The following is a 14,906-nucleotide window of genomic DNA, read 5'->3' as shown; positions in this document are numbered from 1 at the left end:
GTTGTACAGTAACACGCATACTTTCGTACATACATGCCAGCTCAAGTATGTAAGTTGTTTACCTGCATTAAGTATTATGTGTATCATCATCTGTTGTCAGAGAACTTATTAGCAAATTGGTGTTCCACATTAAACTTAAAATCAGCATTTGAATATGTTTAATATGGGTTGATAAGGATACCTTGATTAGAAAATACGGCCGGAGAAAATTAACGTTAAATGTGAAAGGTACAGTTTAATGCATATTCAGCTTTATCAGATACTTGTTTCCATGCAAATCCAATCCATACAAATAACACGTACTTAAAATACCCCATCTGGACTAAATCCTGGACTGAACAGTAACTTATTAATTTATTAAAATTTCCAGCTCAAAAAGGTTCAACACACTTGAAATGTCCTCCTTGCATGAAGAACAAGGTGAACAGAGACATGAATCACTGGACCTGCTCAAATCTGCAATCAGAGGTATTTATCCCCAGTTTTGAGTGCACATTAAATTTATCTACTAATTTTTACTTGCTTAACAATTTTCAGAGCATGATTACCTCTCAAGTTACCAGGATATTTTTGATGATGCTTTACTATTAGGATTCCTTCACGGTAAAAAATACAATGTGCCCTCAACTTTGGATTGTGTAAGTTTATTTGCTGCTCAAATTATGTATTTATGTGCATGGTTTGTGACTACTCATTTAAAATTATTTTCAGTTAAAGCAATACATGTATGTCCGCACAGAAAAGTACAAAAAGTTCACTAAAACGTATCTCCTTCCATCACGCGCAAGCATATTGGATATTCGATCAATGAATTTCTTGAAACAAATGGATCCCCAGAGAAGAACGGTGGTCTACGTGCAGTGTGGTACTCATATTTAACAAGAATGTTTTCATTTGAAAGTTATTTCACTATGTTTTGCGAATTGTTGCAGATTTGTGGGACGTTAATGTGCAGTGTTTATGAAACGATGGCTTATCACGCGTTCGTGATGGATGAAGCACTTCGAAGCTACTTGGGGGACACGGAAAGCAATGAGTTTGTCACCATTTTCAATTTTGACGGGTGGGTGTTACGTCAAGGACTTCAATTCACGCCGAGAGTGGCTCTCCAAATTGTAGACTTTGTTTTGGTGAGATTTTTTTAGTGTGGTCACAAAGTCGTATGTATGTAAATGAAGTGCTAAAGATGATCAGCTCCATTTGTGCCGTGTGTTAAAAATAGCGTCACCTGAGCGTTATAAAATTTCTATTTTCGAGTCACACCCTTTATGGAGCACATTTGTGAAAATTTAATGTTCATATTATATAAAAATTGCAGCCCTAGTGAAATGGTAGAATTATTTAATTTGCTTGATTTTGTCCGCTTCCAGAAAAGTGTTCCAATTCGACCTGCGGCATTTCATTTAGTTAACGCCGGCTCAATAATCGATTTCATGATGCGAATATTTAAGCATCTTTTGCCAACAAAGATACAAAATCGGGTAAGTGCGTTAAAATAAGTGACGCAGCAGCAGGATTTTTGATATGAAATTAAGTTATTTTTTTTACTACTCAGATTTTCATTGATTCTAATTGTGCCCAATTGCACGAACATTTGCCACCCGAAATTTTGCCAAAATCATTGGGAGGTGTGTTGGAAAATGAGGAGGCTTTCCGAACTGAGCTACCTGACAAGATTCGCAGTCAGGAAGAGTTTTACCAGAAACTAATCGAATTTTCGGATTAAATTAATATTTACTTTTTATGCAATTTTGAGTTTTGATTAGTTCAGTATTTGCATACCTAGAATTGTGATAACTCATATATAAATATTTATTATGTACACGTTTACACATGTCAAATATACTAGAAATACATACACATAATATACATGTAATATTTGGATTCTTTTGGATATGATTATCTATAGTTAAGTACTTAAGGTTGGATTGATGGAGAAAGTAAGATTTGTGGAAGAATTTTGGGATGACGTAGTACAGAGGTGTGGGACAGAAGAAGGAGCCACTTTGCCTAAATTTATTGCGGCCTTATTATTCGTTTGTGAAGTTTGGTAATTGGTTCAGTGTGAAGCCCTTTAGTTTATCTAACGAGCCTCAGTCGCTTTTTCCAACCAGTCATGACCTTTGACACAATTTTCAGAGTGATTCTGCACCACTCGTCCTGAACACTTTTCCAAAGTGCATCAAAACGTGCGCGTTTTCCTTTCAAGAAGGCTCCGTTTTAAGTACCCGAATCCAAAAAAAAACATCGGATTGATATCAGAGGAACTAACGAGAGTTTATATAGTAGGAATAATTGTTATACCCAAACTTTTTTAAAAATCCTTCGCGTAGGCTGCTATTTTGTGAGAAATAAGTTGGGTTGAGAGCATGATCTCGGGATTTCCTACGAGTCACTTGCTGTAGGTCATTGTGAATGACTCTAGAAATGTTCTCCTACTAACGTTTAACATTTTCGCCATGCAACTTTTAGTTGATGGATTTACCGTTTTGGCGAAAAATTGATTTTCCGGATAAACTTTTTGGTTCAAGCGGATCTTGGGTATCCTTTCCGTGGGGGTGGAGCTCTAACCGCTTTTTCCCTTCGCTTGATTCCAACGTTTTTAAGTACATTAGAAACGTACTTTCGATCGACGATAAATCCATTTGCAGCAAATTTTCTAACAATCGCTCTCTGGCTCAATATGTCTTTGGAAAACACTTTTATGCGTGCCTCGCACTCTGGGGGGTGCTGTAGGGGCATTTTTAACCGTAGGGAAAATCTGAATAGTGCTAAATTTTCGTTAACTATCTGGGTATGACATATGCAAATTTTGAAAATGCCGCGACTGTGCATCACACGCCACCCCTAAAATTCTAGTGGCTCCTTCTTCTGTCCCACCCCTGTACAAAATTGTTCAATAAAGCTAATATTGTGAACTTGGACAACTCCCCTAGAAAAGCCATTTATCCATACAAATTGTGCCATATAGTCAAAAATGTGACAGTTTTATATCATCGGGTGTTCCTTGAAGAATTAAAGCTGAAATTAGCTAAATTGCAGAAATTGAAGGCAATGAAGTCGAAGAAACTTCGGCTTCCTCTTTCTTGCTTTCAACCGATATTATGGAGTCGTCCAATTGACAACTAAACTTGGGTTTCTTAAACCTGAATTTGTCCAACTTCTTGCTAGTAATGCTGCTCATCTGTTATAAAGAAAGGCGAATTAATTCGTAAAACAATAGTAAAATGCATATCACGTTTGAAAATAATCTTCGAAAAACAAATATTGTTATGCTTACATCAAATGATTTAAAAGTACCATTTTCCGGCATGTTTTCAAATGCATATTGCGTAAATGGATACTCATTTTCTCCGTATCCAATTAATGTCGTGGTAAATTCGCAGTTATCATCATTCCACTGACAAGAACCAGCAGGTAGTCTCAGCTTTCTTGCAACGTGGGTGATATTAAACGTCTCTAATTTGTCTCTAAATTCATGTAAACCTGCGAAAGTTGCTTCATCTTCCTCTTGAGTGTCAAAGTACTCTGGCACATCAATGTTGTTCAGTTGGGCTTATTCCTTCCAAAAGGTGTACTCCTTCAAAATCTGAACCTGACGCATTTCTAATGGAGATTGAGGTTCGAGCCATGGATTTTTCAAGAAGCAGGAATTTAATGATGATGCAAAATCGAATCTTGTTTTCAACTCGAAATGTTTAAACGATTCCACGCCACTCATCACCTTGGCGAAGGCTCGAATTACTTTGACGGTGGGGAGATTGATGTAACATTTCTCGATGGAGGGAAAATATCTAGCGATTTGCGGAATGAAGGAAAAATCCTGAAAGAAGTCGGGAAGTTGGAGCTCCTTCAAATTTGGATATGTATTGTGTCTAGATTCAGCAAATGGGAAACTGACAATCAGATGCCATGGACTTGCGACGCGAAATACTTCCAGGATCGGCAAAATGATGGTCACTCAGATCATAGCATGATCCCAGGATGAGCGATTTTAGCTTGGGTAGTTCTGGTAGGTTGAGGGTAACACTGAAATACTGGCCAAGAATGTCCTCTTCTTGGTCCTCCTCCTGTGATGCTAATGATTTCGCTGGTGTCGGTGGATTCCTTCCTTGCTCAAAATTAATATTGCTCGTCTTCTTCGACTTTCGTTTTGCTGGGCGTTCATTGATTGACTCGATAACTGACACGAACTCATAGTTTCCCCCCAGGTCTAAAATTTCGAGGTGTGGCATCCGTGGGAAATTAATAAATAGCTTGGGCTCCTCTTTGTCCGTCGTGATAAAGGATCCGTGAACTTTCAGTTTTTTGAGAGTGCAAAAATTATTCAACAATGCCTCCAGCTCAGCTTTAGTGTCCCCCCAAAATCCAAATCCCAAGTCTAATTCTTCTAATTTGGCTGCTTTAATATTTCCCAATGTTGTAACCTCTGTGTCCAACAAGGCGACATGCTCTCCATCACGATGCTGAATCGACAGATATTTAAGTTTGGCCAAAACGTTGGGCTCCATGGCTTCGAGGATGTTTAGAAATCGATTGAGAGCGACTTCATCCTGGTATGCAAATTCAATACTTTCCAAATTTCCATTTGTCGCTATGATAATCTCAGCGAGTTGGTCGTGATATTTGAGAAGACCGTTGTGATCAATCTTCAAATGGGTCAGTTTGTCCAAATTAAGCCGTGGAAAAACCAAAACTTCTGGTTTGGTATTACACTCCGATAAAATAGACAATTGCTTCAGTTGGGGGCATACTTTGCTCAATATGTAGACCAAATTGAGGGGACACTTCGCTTGAACTGATTTCCATGTCCAATTGATACAATCTAACCGGTTAATATTGCTACCGACCTGCGAGAAAAGTTCATTCCACTTCCTCCACAAATATTGTCTTTTGTAATCCCTACCCAATTCAACATGATGTGGAGCGTTCTTTTTGCCGAGAAGTTCAATTGAGGTCTCTGACGGTCTAAGAGGAACCGGTCCCATGTCAATTTTTTGGCGAGTTTTGAGAACACGCGGGGTACGACGTCGTGAGGTGGATGCTGATGTCTAATATAAAAACAACCATTATGCAAAATCAAAGAATAGATACTAAATTTTACATCAGAGTTGTACCTCTGTTGGCGTTTTCTTTCTTTTCAAAGACTTCGTCGTCACTGGAGTCACATTGTGTGATTCTCCTTCAAGGGTGTCATTTGGTGAAGATGAACTATGCTGTTGAGGTGAAATTGAAATATCGGCTTCCATATTTATCTCAGATTCGTCTGTTTCCTGAGCACTGACACCATCATCGACTAGAGAAACTGTGGGAATGTCTCTCTTGTCTGAAGAAAGCTTGACGCTTACAATGGCTACGTCGTCGTCGTCATCACCGATATGAGCACGGGAACCTTCTTCTGTGTCCTCAATATGCTTTTCAACTTTTACTTGTAATAATCCTGCTTCCGGATTTTCTTGACTATCAGTTGAATCTACTTGCTGGTGTTGCTCCTCTTCCACAGCATCGTCATTTTTAAACAACTCAATCAACAGATTTTGGATAAAGTTTTCCCTATCGGGTTCTACTGGAAGAATGTGTCGCAATTTTGGGTTTAATTGTTTGATTGGCACCTTAGTTAAATCCTCTTTAGTATGTCCTGCAAGATAAGAAAGATCGGATTTAAACAAGGATAATCCTAATATACATATTTGGTTATATATACGATTTACCAACAAAGTATGTATAATTTTTGAGAGAATTGCATTTTGACAAAACTCGCAAGATTTCAAGATCCAAACGCACCACTACTGGGAAAGTTTCATCCTAAATAAAAACACATAAGTATGCTGTTAATTCTTAAAATGGTATATAAATCTTATATGCGAGTAAAAGTTATTTCTTTACATTATCATCATTAGGGTCATATCTCAAAATTTCAGCCATAATTTTCTCGCAGATTTGCCTTGGATTAGTTATGACTGGTTGCAAAATGTTGGCCAATTTCATTTTCAGGTCATTGCCTCCCATATCTGTCAACTCGTCCTTTGTTAAGGCTGAAATTTGAAATTTAGCATAATCAATATTTTATGGTATATGTGACCTGTTTTATTGATTGTCTACTTAAATAAATATGTTAACAATGTTACCAAAATATCGAAATATAATTATTACATATTTATTAGATACTGCTTGATTATCGTTTCAAATAGTTATGTTTTATACCTGCAAAATGCTGATAATACTCGAGACAATTTGCCTTGGATAGCACGTCCAATAATTGAACATCCATGGCTGAGGATAAGTGGTTTTATTTTTTATTGCTCACAGAACAATTAATTTCTTCTTGCCGTGGAAGTTCCAGTTTTACTTGTGGATTGTTTGTCGGCTTTTGTTTAGTCAAGGCACATTTGTGGCAATTTGGCAATTAATCCTCCATGTAAGCCTGAATGATGCATAGATCATGCACTCTTCCTGGGTATATACAGTCAATGGAACAAGTATAGGCACCACCCTCGCAAGCTACCTAAAATTGCCTATAACTTTGGAATGCATTATCAAATTAGCATGAAACCTTGTACACATTTAGCAAATCTAATGTAGTGTTTGATTTTATTGATTAAAATTGGATAAACACAGTTTTTAAATAATTTGTTGGAAAATATGTAAAATTAACCCGCAAAAAGTATTGGCACCCTATAACTTATAAAATCATAAATCAAAGAATCGCCAATTTTATTACGTCACACTGCTTCTAATGTTACGTGGCACCTCCCCTCGACGCAATAAGAGCATAAATAGGCCGTGGAATTGATTCGACAAGTTTCTTTATAACGCTTTTCTATATGTCTGCCAAAACTTCTTTCGAACTTTCGACAAGCTCGTTTTTCGACGAGTGGTTTCCCATCAGGCCCTCTTTTCTCAACCCGGACAATCAGAGTCACATCGGGAGACTACGTGGCCAACGAAAGAAGCTTAACTTTTTCGGTCTCCAAAAACTTGCACCGTTAATTTGACCACATGTTTGGGGTCACTCCATTTTGGGAATATGAAATTCCTTCCTAGGTCAGGTTTTTGTCAAATGATTTCAAATTATGGTTTGTAATGATTAATAAGACCTCCCTGGTCATGATTTTGTCGATAATTACCAGGTAACTACGCCGCGACCTAGTCATTCAACCCCAAACCACAATCGGTCCTACTCTGTGTTTAACTGCCATGTGCACATATTCGTTTTTGTGAGCCTTTTATTGCATCCGCCAGACTTGGACCATTCAATTGGCTCCGAATAACTAATACTGGCTTATGTCGAAGCAGCAGACCCTTCTTTACTCAATGAAAGTCTATTTAGGGTGATATTTACCCCATTCCAATTTATTGAGCTTCTTCGTTTTGAGGACCCTCGCATTTGTCGGGCAACTGGACCCTGAAACCCCATGGCATGATTTTTTATTGATCACCATATTGCATGATCTGTTGACCCCACAGCTCGTACTCAAATTCAACATGATTTTGGAGGTTGAAATATTCCGATCTCGAGTGATAGTTTACTTGATTAATCCGTTGATTTTAGGATTAGGCGGCATTTTTAGCCGGATCATAAGAAAGCACGAACTAAAATGATTGCTTCATGCTCTTTGGCTACATTTCGAATAGTAAATATCAAGGAGTATGTTTCCTGTCTGAGTTTTCGATATCCAAGCTTGTTTGAGAAGGAGGCAAGATTATTTCTCGCTACGCCAAAAATAGCTCGTTTGGTGTCGCAATTTTGGCTGTAGACAATACCAATCTGTGCTTACGAAGCAAATAAAGTTATATTTTGTGATCTGATTAACTAACCGTGACAAAAGGCAGAGGTTTATCGTTATAAAAATTTCGCTCAAATAAATAAGACATGAGGTGCCAATACTTTTTGCAGGTTCCAACCTGACGTGTTCATGTCAAAATCAGAATAACGTTACAGTTATATAATTTCAGTCGGGAACATGATTATAATCGAATACTACATTAGATTTGCTAAATGTGTACAAAGTTTCATGCTAATTTGATAATGCATTCCAAAGTTATAGGCAATTTTAGGTAGCTTGCGTGGGTGGTGCCTATACTTGTTCCATTGACTGTATGTAGGTATTACTCCACGCACGGAACCTATCACCGGCCTCACGACAAATTTACGGTAGGTTTCTTTATTTCCCGTAAGGTGAGACATGGTGAAAAAATCCATGGCCATTCGCCTCACTTCACCATGTCTCACCTTACGGGAAATAAAGAAACCTACCGTAAATTTGTCGTGAGGCCGGTGATAGGTTCCGTACGTGGAGTAATAGTCTATCTATAACTTGTAGAAATTTTGGGATTTTTTTAAAATAAAAATTCAAAACTGAAAATTGGATGATTTTTTCAGATATGTGAAATACAATGTAATCGCTTACTATAAACTGGGCAAATTTTATTAACATGGATAAAAAGACACTTATCGGCAATCTTGCCCATGCCTTGATACACTCGCACATACATATCTACATTCATTCAACAATTTATTAGGTATAGTTGATAATACGGCCAATTTATAATATGGATTTGCATAGATATGTGATAACAATTGTTATCCGTATCACATTTGCATTTGTATGTACCTATGCATGTTAACATGCGGAAAAGAGTGAAGTAGTTTATTTTACATGATGGTGTCTTTGATATTTACGAATTGCGACCAAAGTTAAATGATAATAACAATTTATGCAACAATTGTGACTGCATGGTTATTATCTCTAATTTATTTTACGGTTACTTAAAATACGATGGGAAAAGAAAGGATTTTTAAGACCAATACAAAACATAGAAATACCTGTGATTATCTTCCTGCGAAAAAGTTTAGGAAAAGTTGTGTACAGGATATGGTAAATTATTTGGATTTTGTAAATTCCAATTTATAGTCGTAAATAACTATGTAAAACATAATTCCCATCAATTTCAGCCCTGTCAAGTTTGTGGGGACAAAGCAAGATCACACAATTATGGAGGCATTTCATGCAATTGTTGTCGGTCCTTCTTCCAAGTGAAAAAAAATATTACTTGATTTCATATTTTTTTATTTCATTTCACGTCATTTAATTTAATTTCCAGCATTTCGTCCTCAAAAATGTGAGAAAATTGGACAGCTTGAGTTCCATAGACGACTGTAAATTTCAGGGAAACTGTACAATTGACATAACAACCAGGAGAAACTGCACATCATGTAGAATTTTTAAGTGTGTGAAGATTGGAATGGTGCCCGCTTGGGTGGTCTCTGCTTATCAAAAGACGCTAGAGCTTAAACAACAACAAATGGTCCGTGTAAAGTTAATTGCTTCGCCCAAACTGAACGCACAAGATTCCGAACAAATTGAAAACATCTTAAAATATTATAATACAGCGTGTGAACAAATTCCGTATAATTTTCCATCCAGAGAAAAAAATGAAGTCTTAACGACTACGAAATTACATATTTTGACGATTGGCGTCATGTCGATTGCGATTCGAAGGTGCTTACGCAAATGAATTGTGTAAATATGTGTGTGTACTTATCTAAAGTTACGTAGCCACTATTCTTTATGGTACTCTGCAGGTTCGTCTGTTTTGCGAGAATGATTCCAGAATTTAATAGACTTTCATTACACGACCAAACCAATTTGTTACGGCGGTCAGTCATAGAAATGACCATTCTACGAGACGTGGTTGTATTTGATGCCGAAAAACGAACCTGGAGTTCTGAAGGGCACGTAGCAGAAAAATATCCGGAAGTTCATGTAAGTGCTTAAATTGAGGTCGGGTACCGATTAAATAGTTTCAAAGTCTCGGTTGGATGGCGAATAATTAGATTATTTTAAATCACTAACCTTGACCACCTTCGTCTACAAATTTTAGACTAAACCTAGTGCAAATGATCCACTACAATTTTTAATATTCTCATAATTTGCACAGGCAGATGAGTGCACTGCTATCTGGCCGGCAGATCTAGTCGAATTGGGGATTCAATTTTACAAAAGAATTAAAATCAACGCTCCAGACGAATCGAGTGTCATGCTGCTGATTGTCGTTGTCTTGTTCTCGGATTACGGGGGAGGCGAGGCCTGCTCAGAATTTGAGGATAGTCCCGCAATAAATGCAGCTCAAGAACATTATGCAGCGTTACTTCAAAAATATTTAAACTTCGTACATGGAGAGAAAAAGGGACGCTTGGTATTTCCCAGGGTGAGGCCAACATTAAAAACGGCATATGCACAGATTTGAGTCATGTCCTGGAAAATGAGTTATAATCACGAAACCTTTAGACGAATAACTGATTTTATTTATCTAGCTCCTTTGCCAACTAATGGAAGTCACTGAAGCCGCACATTTGCATCAAGGTCCACCCATGGACTTGACCGAGCATCAAGTCAATAAAATGCACCTCCACTTGTTGGAACTTCAGAAAATAGCAAATCCCTCACTTGATGTGAATACTGCGTCAGTTCTGTATCCATCGACGCTCCGAGAAGATGCTGGGGCGGAGAAGGAATGTTGTAAGAAACGGTTAAGGGGTGCCAAACCTTCGGTAATGGCAAACAACCCGTCAACCGAAATACAACAAGGTCAAGATTTCCCATCATTAATTCATAACTTTGTCCGTAATCCTGGCGAATATGGGATTAAGCCGTATTACTTTGAAAAAGGTCCCCATACAGGCATAGAAAAAGCCTTCATGCGACGGATGCCAACATTAGTGACTAATCCATTAGATTCCTTGGTCGCGGATGTGTCGAAGTTGTCGATTTCCTGTAATGATGTAAAAACAGTTGAGTTTGTGAGAACATAAATCTGGAATTTGGGGAGCAAAGTTTTAAGTCGTATGAAAAGTTCAAAGTTGGTCAGTAGGAACAATATAAAGTGTTATTGTCAACGACTTTATTTACATGATTCTTGAATATATATATTTTTATAATTACTTTCCAGAGAATAATCATATTTATTTTTCCTTTGGCCACTCTAAATTAGAGACTTTTGCATACATGTAAATCATGAAAATTATATTGGTGATAATAACAGTAAATTTGAAATTATATATTGGTAGTTCATCCCATGTATGCATCTACATGCATGCATGCATGCATACTTATGTTAGTATACATAATAAATAATGCATCAATGTCATTGTGCGCCAATCTGCTACTTTATCCATATTTTTGTCTAACGTATTTTTATGTAATGTAATAAACGTAGGATTAGGACACATGTTCAAATTCAAAGTGATATAACGTCATTTTTTTACAATACCAGACAACTCCAATATCTACTGTTACATATGTTACATATGTACATATATCCTAATAAAATGCTCAAGTTGTGGATTTGAAGTCATATTCAACGGCGATATGCAATTTTTTATAAATGCTTTGTGAGCTACTGCGAGCCAATAATTTGGTGGTAAATATTTGTATGTACTATAACAGGAGATAATAAAGTTTATATACCATGAGTCAGTTAATCATCAAGGACAGTACGCTGCAACTTGCGAGCATACACAAGGATAATGAAGCTAAATAATTTATTGTCCAACCTCACGGATGATCCATCGTGCATGCATATTTACCTCGTAACCATGGCAACGATATACATAAGTGGTTGAACTCGAGACCATATGGTTATTAAACGGAGAACATTTAAGTTAATGATTTAAAATATTAGTTTTGCAAACGGCATAAATATCTTACATTAATTGATTAAGATGGGAGAAGAAACTAGGAGAAAAGGGAAAAGAAAAGCAAGCGAAAAATCAATTAAGGAAACAAAAAAAGCCAAAAAATGTGTTCCAGAAATGTCACAAAAATCTAGCAAACGAGCCATCGGAGAAAAAAATGTATGCAAATTACTTCTATTTTATGTTTCAAGTTTTATTTAAGCATGAGAGTTTAAAAATGAAAAACGATCATTATTTTCAGCCTTGCCATGTTTGCGGAGAGAAGGCGAGATCTTACAATTTTGGAGGCATGTCGTGCAACTGTTGTAAATCTTTCTTCCGACATTTTGTCTTAACCAATGTCAAGGATAATACATCCATCGAACGTTTTAAGAAGGATTGCAAGTTTAAAGGAGACTGTGAAATTGACCAATTGACAAGAAAAAAGTGCAAAACTTGTAGATTTTTTAAATGCGTTAAAATTGGAATGGACCCCAATTGGGTCTTGTCAGATTTTAAAAAGATACAAGAATTGAAGCAGAAATCCAGCGCTGGCCAAGTCGAAAAAGAGCCAATTCTTCCCATCACTAAAAGTCCAAATGATGAAAAATTGACTGACGAGGATGTCACAAGAGTTGAAAATATTTCGCAATATTATAAAACTGCGTGTGAACAAATTCCTTACATGTTTCCATCCCGAAAGAAAAATGAAGTCGTTAGTACCACAAAAACTCGAATATTACTGATTGGATTAATTTCCACTTCGATTCGAAGGTATGAAAAAGACATGTTCAAGGCATACATTTTGCCAAATATGTAAGTCTGCAACTGGGTTGAATATATTCTAGGTTCGTATATTTCGCGAAAATGATTCCCGAATTTGCTAATCTTTCTTTGCACGACCAAACCAATTTATTAAGACGGTCAGGAATGCAAATGGGAATGCTGAGGGGATCAGTGACATTCGATTTCGACAAACTTATGATCACCTCATTGGATAGCGGATTTCCAGAGAATTACCCTGATATCAGTGTAAGTAAAATTTATTTCATTTCATTTCAACTTTTATTCACGTGTAAATGGATATCAGTTAACAATAACTGGTTTGCAAACCATGACACAAAATGCTATAACTATATACGAAGCATATATCTAACTACATTGTTCTAACACATATTTCATAAATAATAATAATAGTCCTCAGAACGCTTATTAATTATATATTCACGACATGATTGTACAAATTTAACATAACTCATGTTGGGGTCCCAATCCCTAGGTAGTTTGTTCCAAAGTTTAACTGCTCGATAGTGTATCGATTTTTGTGCAAACGTATAAGATGGGACGGTCAATAGGGGCCAAGTACGCCTCCCTGAAGACGAACTAATAGAGTGCAAAAGTTTTTTAAACGCATATTTGTACAGAAATAAGTCACGACGTTCTTTAATTGACAGGAGATTGAACTGCGTTAATAAATCATTCACATTAATTGATTGCTTATTTATCTTAAACCGTGTGTTTTTTCGGTATCGATACTTTTTTGCTAGAGAAGGATAAAGGAATTTCACTAAAAATGAGTTTACTTTATGTTGAACTGCGTCTAATTGAGCGTCAGAATGGATTGCCCAGATGTCCAGACAAAAATCCATGACTGAATGTATATGGCTGTTGACCATAATTGCCATAACTTTATTAGTGAGGTGGCGTTTAACGCTATGTAAGTACCCGAGCTTATTAGATACCTTCTTTGTTACATGTTCGTAATGATTACTAAAACTCAGACTGGAATCTATGTACACACCTAAGTACTTGAAAACACTTACATTCTCTATCGATTCGCCATTACTTAACACTATGGGTTTACAGAAAGAAGAAGGTACATTACATCGCGGCTTACTAAAGATTTGAAATTTGGTTTTCGAATAGTTAATACTTAGGTTATTCATACTATACCACTCCTGAACAATATTTGCTTGCTCAGTCATTGCTTTCATTAACAATTCAAGGTCATTACCAGCTAAGTATATAACTAAGTCATCTACATACAAAAGGAACGGGATTGTTATAACTTTACAGATGTCATTCTGGTACGCAGAATAATACAGGAATTATTATTATTACAGGAATTAGTCGCAGTTTCATGAAATGCAAAAAAATACTAGCAAGAAAATTAATATTCATCTTTCAACCACCCCGTGACATTATTTTTATTTTACAGTTGGCCGAAATTAAAAATATCTGTCCCCACGACCTGACCGAAATGCATACTCAATTATACCGGAGGATTCGAACTATTGCCCCTGACGAGGCGAGCATCATGCTTTTGATTGCTGTCGTACTGTTCTCGGATTGTGGTTTAATAACCGATGGTTGCACAGAGTTTGAGGACCGAGCAGCAATCAATTCAGCACAAGAATTATACACTGCATTGTTAGAAAAATATGTAAAATTTAAACACGGCGATGCAAAAGGGAGACTTACATTTGCAAAGGTGAGTTATTTATTAGCTTAAAAATTTGAGGAAGCAATTACATAAATTTTTAAGTGCTGATCATCACTTAAAAATTGAGTTTTCTTAGATTGACAATTGTCTGCATTTAATATTTTAGCTCTTATCACAACTTGTGGAATTGACAACAGTTTGCCAGCTGCATCAGGGACTACCCCTCAATTTATCGGAGCACCAGGTCGATAAAATGCATAAACACCTCTTGGAACTTCAAAGAAAGTCGAATATTTCGCCACCTCCTAACCAGAAACATATCGTAGCGGAACGAAATCAGTTCAGAGAACTCAAGAAATACTACAGAAAAGAGACGTCCTGTAAAAGCAATCAGCCACCGAGAGTTGAGTCCCCTGAGATCTTGAAACCAAGTGAGACGGCCAGGAACTCGGAGGCATTTCAATTGCTAATTCGTACCTTTGTAAACGTTAGTGGGGAGTGGGGGATTAAACCTGCTAATTTTGCTCACGGTCCGCACATAGGCATTAATCGAGCCTTCATGCGAAGAATCCCAGAACTTTTGCTGGACCCATGGGATTGTTTGGTCAATGAAACGAACGATTATTAATTAATTATGAGATTTATGGTAGGGTATTGTTTTCGTATTAGATAAACTGAAATCAGTAGCGTTGAAATAAATATCTGTAAACTGTCGTAATTATATAAATCAACATCGTTTAAAACTGCTTACTCTATGTAAAAGCCACGTGTTTATAATTATTTGTG

The 14,906-nt window shown here is 36.8% G+C and overlaps 4 protein-coding genes and 1 long non-coding RNA gene across 6 annotated transcripts; 3 read left to right on the top strand and 2 right to left on the bottom strand.

Moving 5' to 3' along the window:
- The first annotated feature begins 106 nt into the window (after nt 1-106).
- On the top strand, nt 107-1,876 carry LOC110857809 (alpha-tocopherol transfer protein). Of its 2 annotated transcripts, XR_004836660.1 has the most exons (7): nt 107-228; nt 371-468; nt 538-638; nt 712-865; nt 933-1,130; nt 1,371-1,481; nt 1,556-1,876. XR_004836660.1 is itself a non-coding variant. In XM_035858120.1 (6 exons), the coding sequence occupies exons 4-6, from the start codon at nt 948-950 to the stop codon at nt 1,724-1,726; spliced, it is 465 nt and encodes a 154-aa protein (XP_035714013.1). In that variant the 5' UTR covers nt 287-468; nt 538-638; nt 712-865; nt 933-947; the 3' UTR covers nt 1,727-1,876. The 2 variants fall into 2 exon arrangements, 1 of the variants encoding a protein (XP_035714013.1); XM_035858120.1 differs by lacking the exon at nt 107-228 and having other exon boundaries at nt 287-468.
- A 178-nt stretch (nt 1,877-2,054) lies between these two features.
- Nucleotides 2,055-8,123, bottom strand: LOC118438221. Its single transcript, XM_035858119.1, has 7 exons — nt 8,085-8,123; nt 6,205-6,453; nt 5,887-6,035; nt 5,712-5,805; nt 5,118-5,638; nt 3,281-5,051; nt 2,055-3,184 (listed from the first exon to the last, which is right to left on the bottom strand). Exons 2-6 carry the CDS (start codon nt 6,269-6,271, stop codon nt 3,882-3,884), a joined length of 2,001 nt encoding a protein of 666 aa, XP_035714012.1. The 5' UTR covers nt 6,272-6,453; nt 8,085-8,123; the 3' UTR covers nt 2,055-3,184; nt 3,281-3,881.
- A 371-nt stretch (nt 8,124-8,494) lies between these two features.
- Nucleotides 8,495-11,178, top strand: LOC110857558 (thyroid hormone receptor alpha). Its single transcript, XM_022106148.2, has 6 exons — nt 8,495-8,879; nt 8,957-9,037; nt 9,106-9,503; nt 9,587-9,767; nt 9,943-10,212; nt 10,319-11,178. The coding sequence occupies exons 1-6, from the start codon at nt 8,781-8,783 to the stop codon at nt 10,814-10,816; spliced, it is 1,527 nt and encodes a 508-aa protein (XP_021961840.1). The 5' UTR covers nt 8,495-8,780; the 3' UTR covers nt 10,817-11,178.
- A 407-nt stretch (nt 11,179-11,585) lies between these two features.
- Nucleotides 11,586-14,875, top strand: LOC110857555 (thyroid hormone receptor beta). The gene is made up of 5 exons (XM_022106143.2): nt 11,586-11,857; nt 11,940-12,451; nt 12,526-12,709; nt 13,896-14,168; nt 14,287-14,875. Exons 1-5 carry the CDS (start codon nt 11,726-11,728, stop codon nt 14,746-14,748), a joined length of 1,563 nt encoding a protein of 520 aa, XP_021961835.1. The 5' UTR covers nt 11,586-11,725; the 3' UTR covers nt 14,749-14,875.
- LOC118438236 lies at nt 12,705-13,899 on the bottom strand. Its single transcript, XR_004836666.1, has 2 exons — nt 13,501-13,899; nt 12,705-13,060 (listed from the first exon to the last, which is right to left on the bottom strand). It is a non-coding gene; the product is annotated as an uncharacterized LOC118438236 (long non-coding RNA).
- Nucleotides 14,876-14,906: the final 31 nt, after the last annotated feature.

The sequence above is a fragment of the Folsomia candida genome, unplaced genomic scaffold, assembly GCF_002217175.1.
Source record: "Folsomia candida strain VU population unplaced genomic scaffold, ASM221717v1 Fcan01_Sc019, whole genome shotgun sequence".
In the NCBI taxonomy this organism is placed as follows: Eukaryota; Metazoa; Arthropoda; class Collembola; order Entomobryomorpha; family Isotomidae; genus Folsomia; species Folsomia candida.
This window is presented reverse-complemented; position numbering and strand designations above follow the sequence as displayed.

Bases quoted from the DNA above. Each gene is read 5' to 3' on its own strand.
- LOC110857809 (XM_035858120.1), top strand. From the start codon at position 948: ATGTGCAGTGTTTATGAAACGATGGCTTATCACGCGTTCGTGATGGAT. The intron at 1,131-1,370 runs GTGAGATTTTTT...GTCCGCTTCCAG, and splicing joins AAATTGTAGACTTTGTTTTG to AAAAGTGTTCCAATTCGACC. The intron at 1,482-1,555 runs GTAAGTGCGTTA...TTTACTACTCAG, and splicing joins CAACAAAGATACAAAATCGG to ATTTTCATTGATTCTAATTG.
- LOC118438221 (XM_035858119.1), bottom strand. From the start codon at position 6,271: ATGGATGTTCAATTATTGGACGTGCTATCCAAGGCAAATTGTCTCGAG. The intron at 5,806-5,886 runs GTAAAGAAATAA...GTTTTTATTTAG, and splicing joins ATGACCCTAATGATGATAAT to GATGAAACTTTCCCAGTAGT. The intron at 5,052-5,117 runs GTACAACTCTGA...TTTTTATATTAG, and splicing joins GAAAGAAAACGCCAACAGAG to ACATCAGCATCCACCTCACG.
- LOC110857558 (XM_022106148.2), top strand. From the start codon at position 8,781: ATGGGAAAAGAAAGGATTTTTAAGACCAATACAAAACATAGAAATACC. The intron at 9,038-9,105 runs GTGAAAAAAAAT...TTTAATTTCCAG, and splicing joins GTTGTCGGTCCTTCTTCCAA to CATTTCGTCCTCAAAAATGT. The intron at 9,768-9,942 runs GTAAGTGCTTAA...TAATTTGCACAG, and splicing joins AAAAATATCCGGAAGTTCAT to GCAGATGAGTGCACTGCTAT.
- LOC110857555 (XM_022106143.2), top strand. From the start codon at position 11,726: ATGGGAGAAGAAACTAGGAGAAAAGGGAAAAGAAAAGCAAGCGAAAAA. The intron at 11,858-11,939 runs GTATGCAAATTA...CATTATTTTCAG, and splicing joins GAGCCATCGGAGAAAAAAAT to CCTTGCCATGTTTGCGGAGA. The intron at 14,169-14,286 runs GTGAGTTATTTA...TTAATATTTTAG, and splicing joins GGAGACTTACATTTGCAAAG to CTCTTATCACAACTTGTGGA.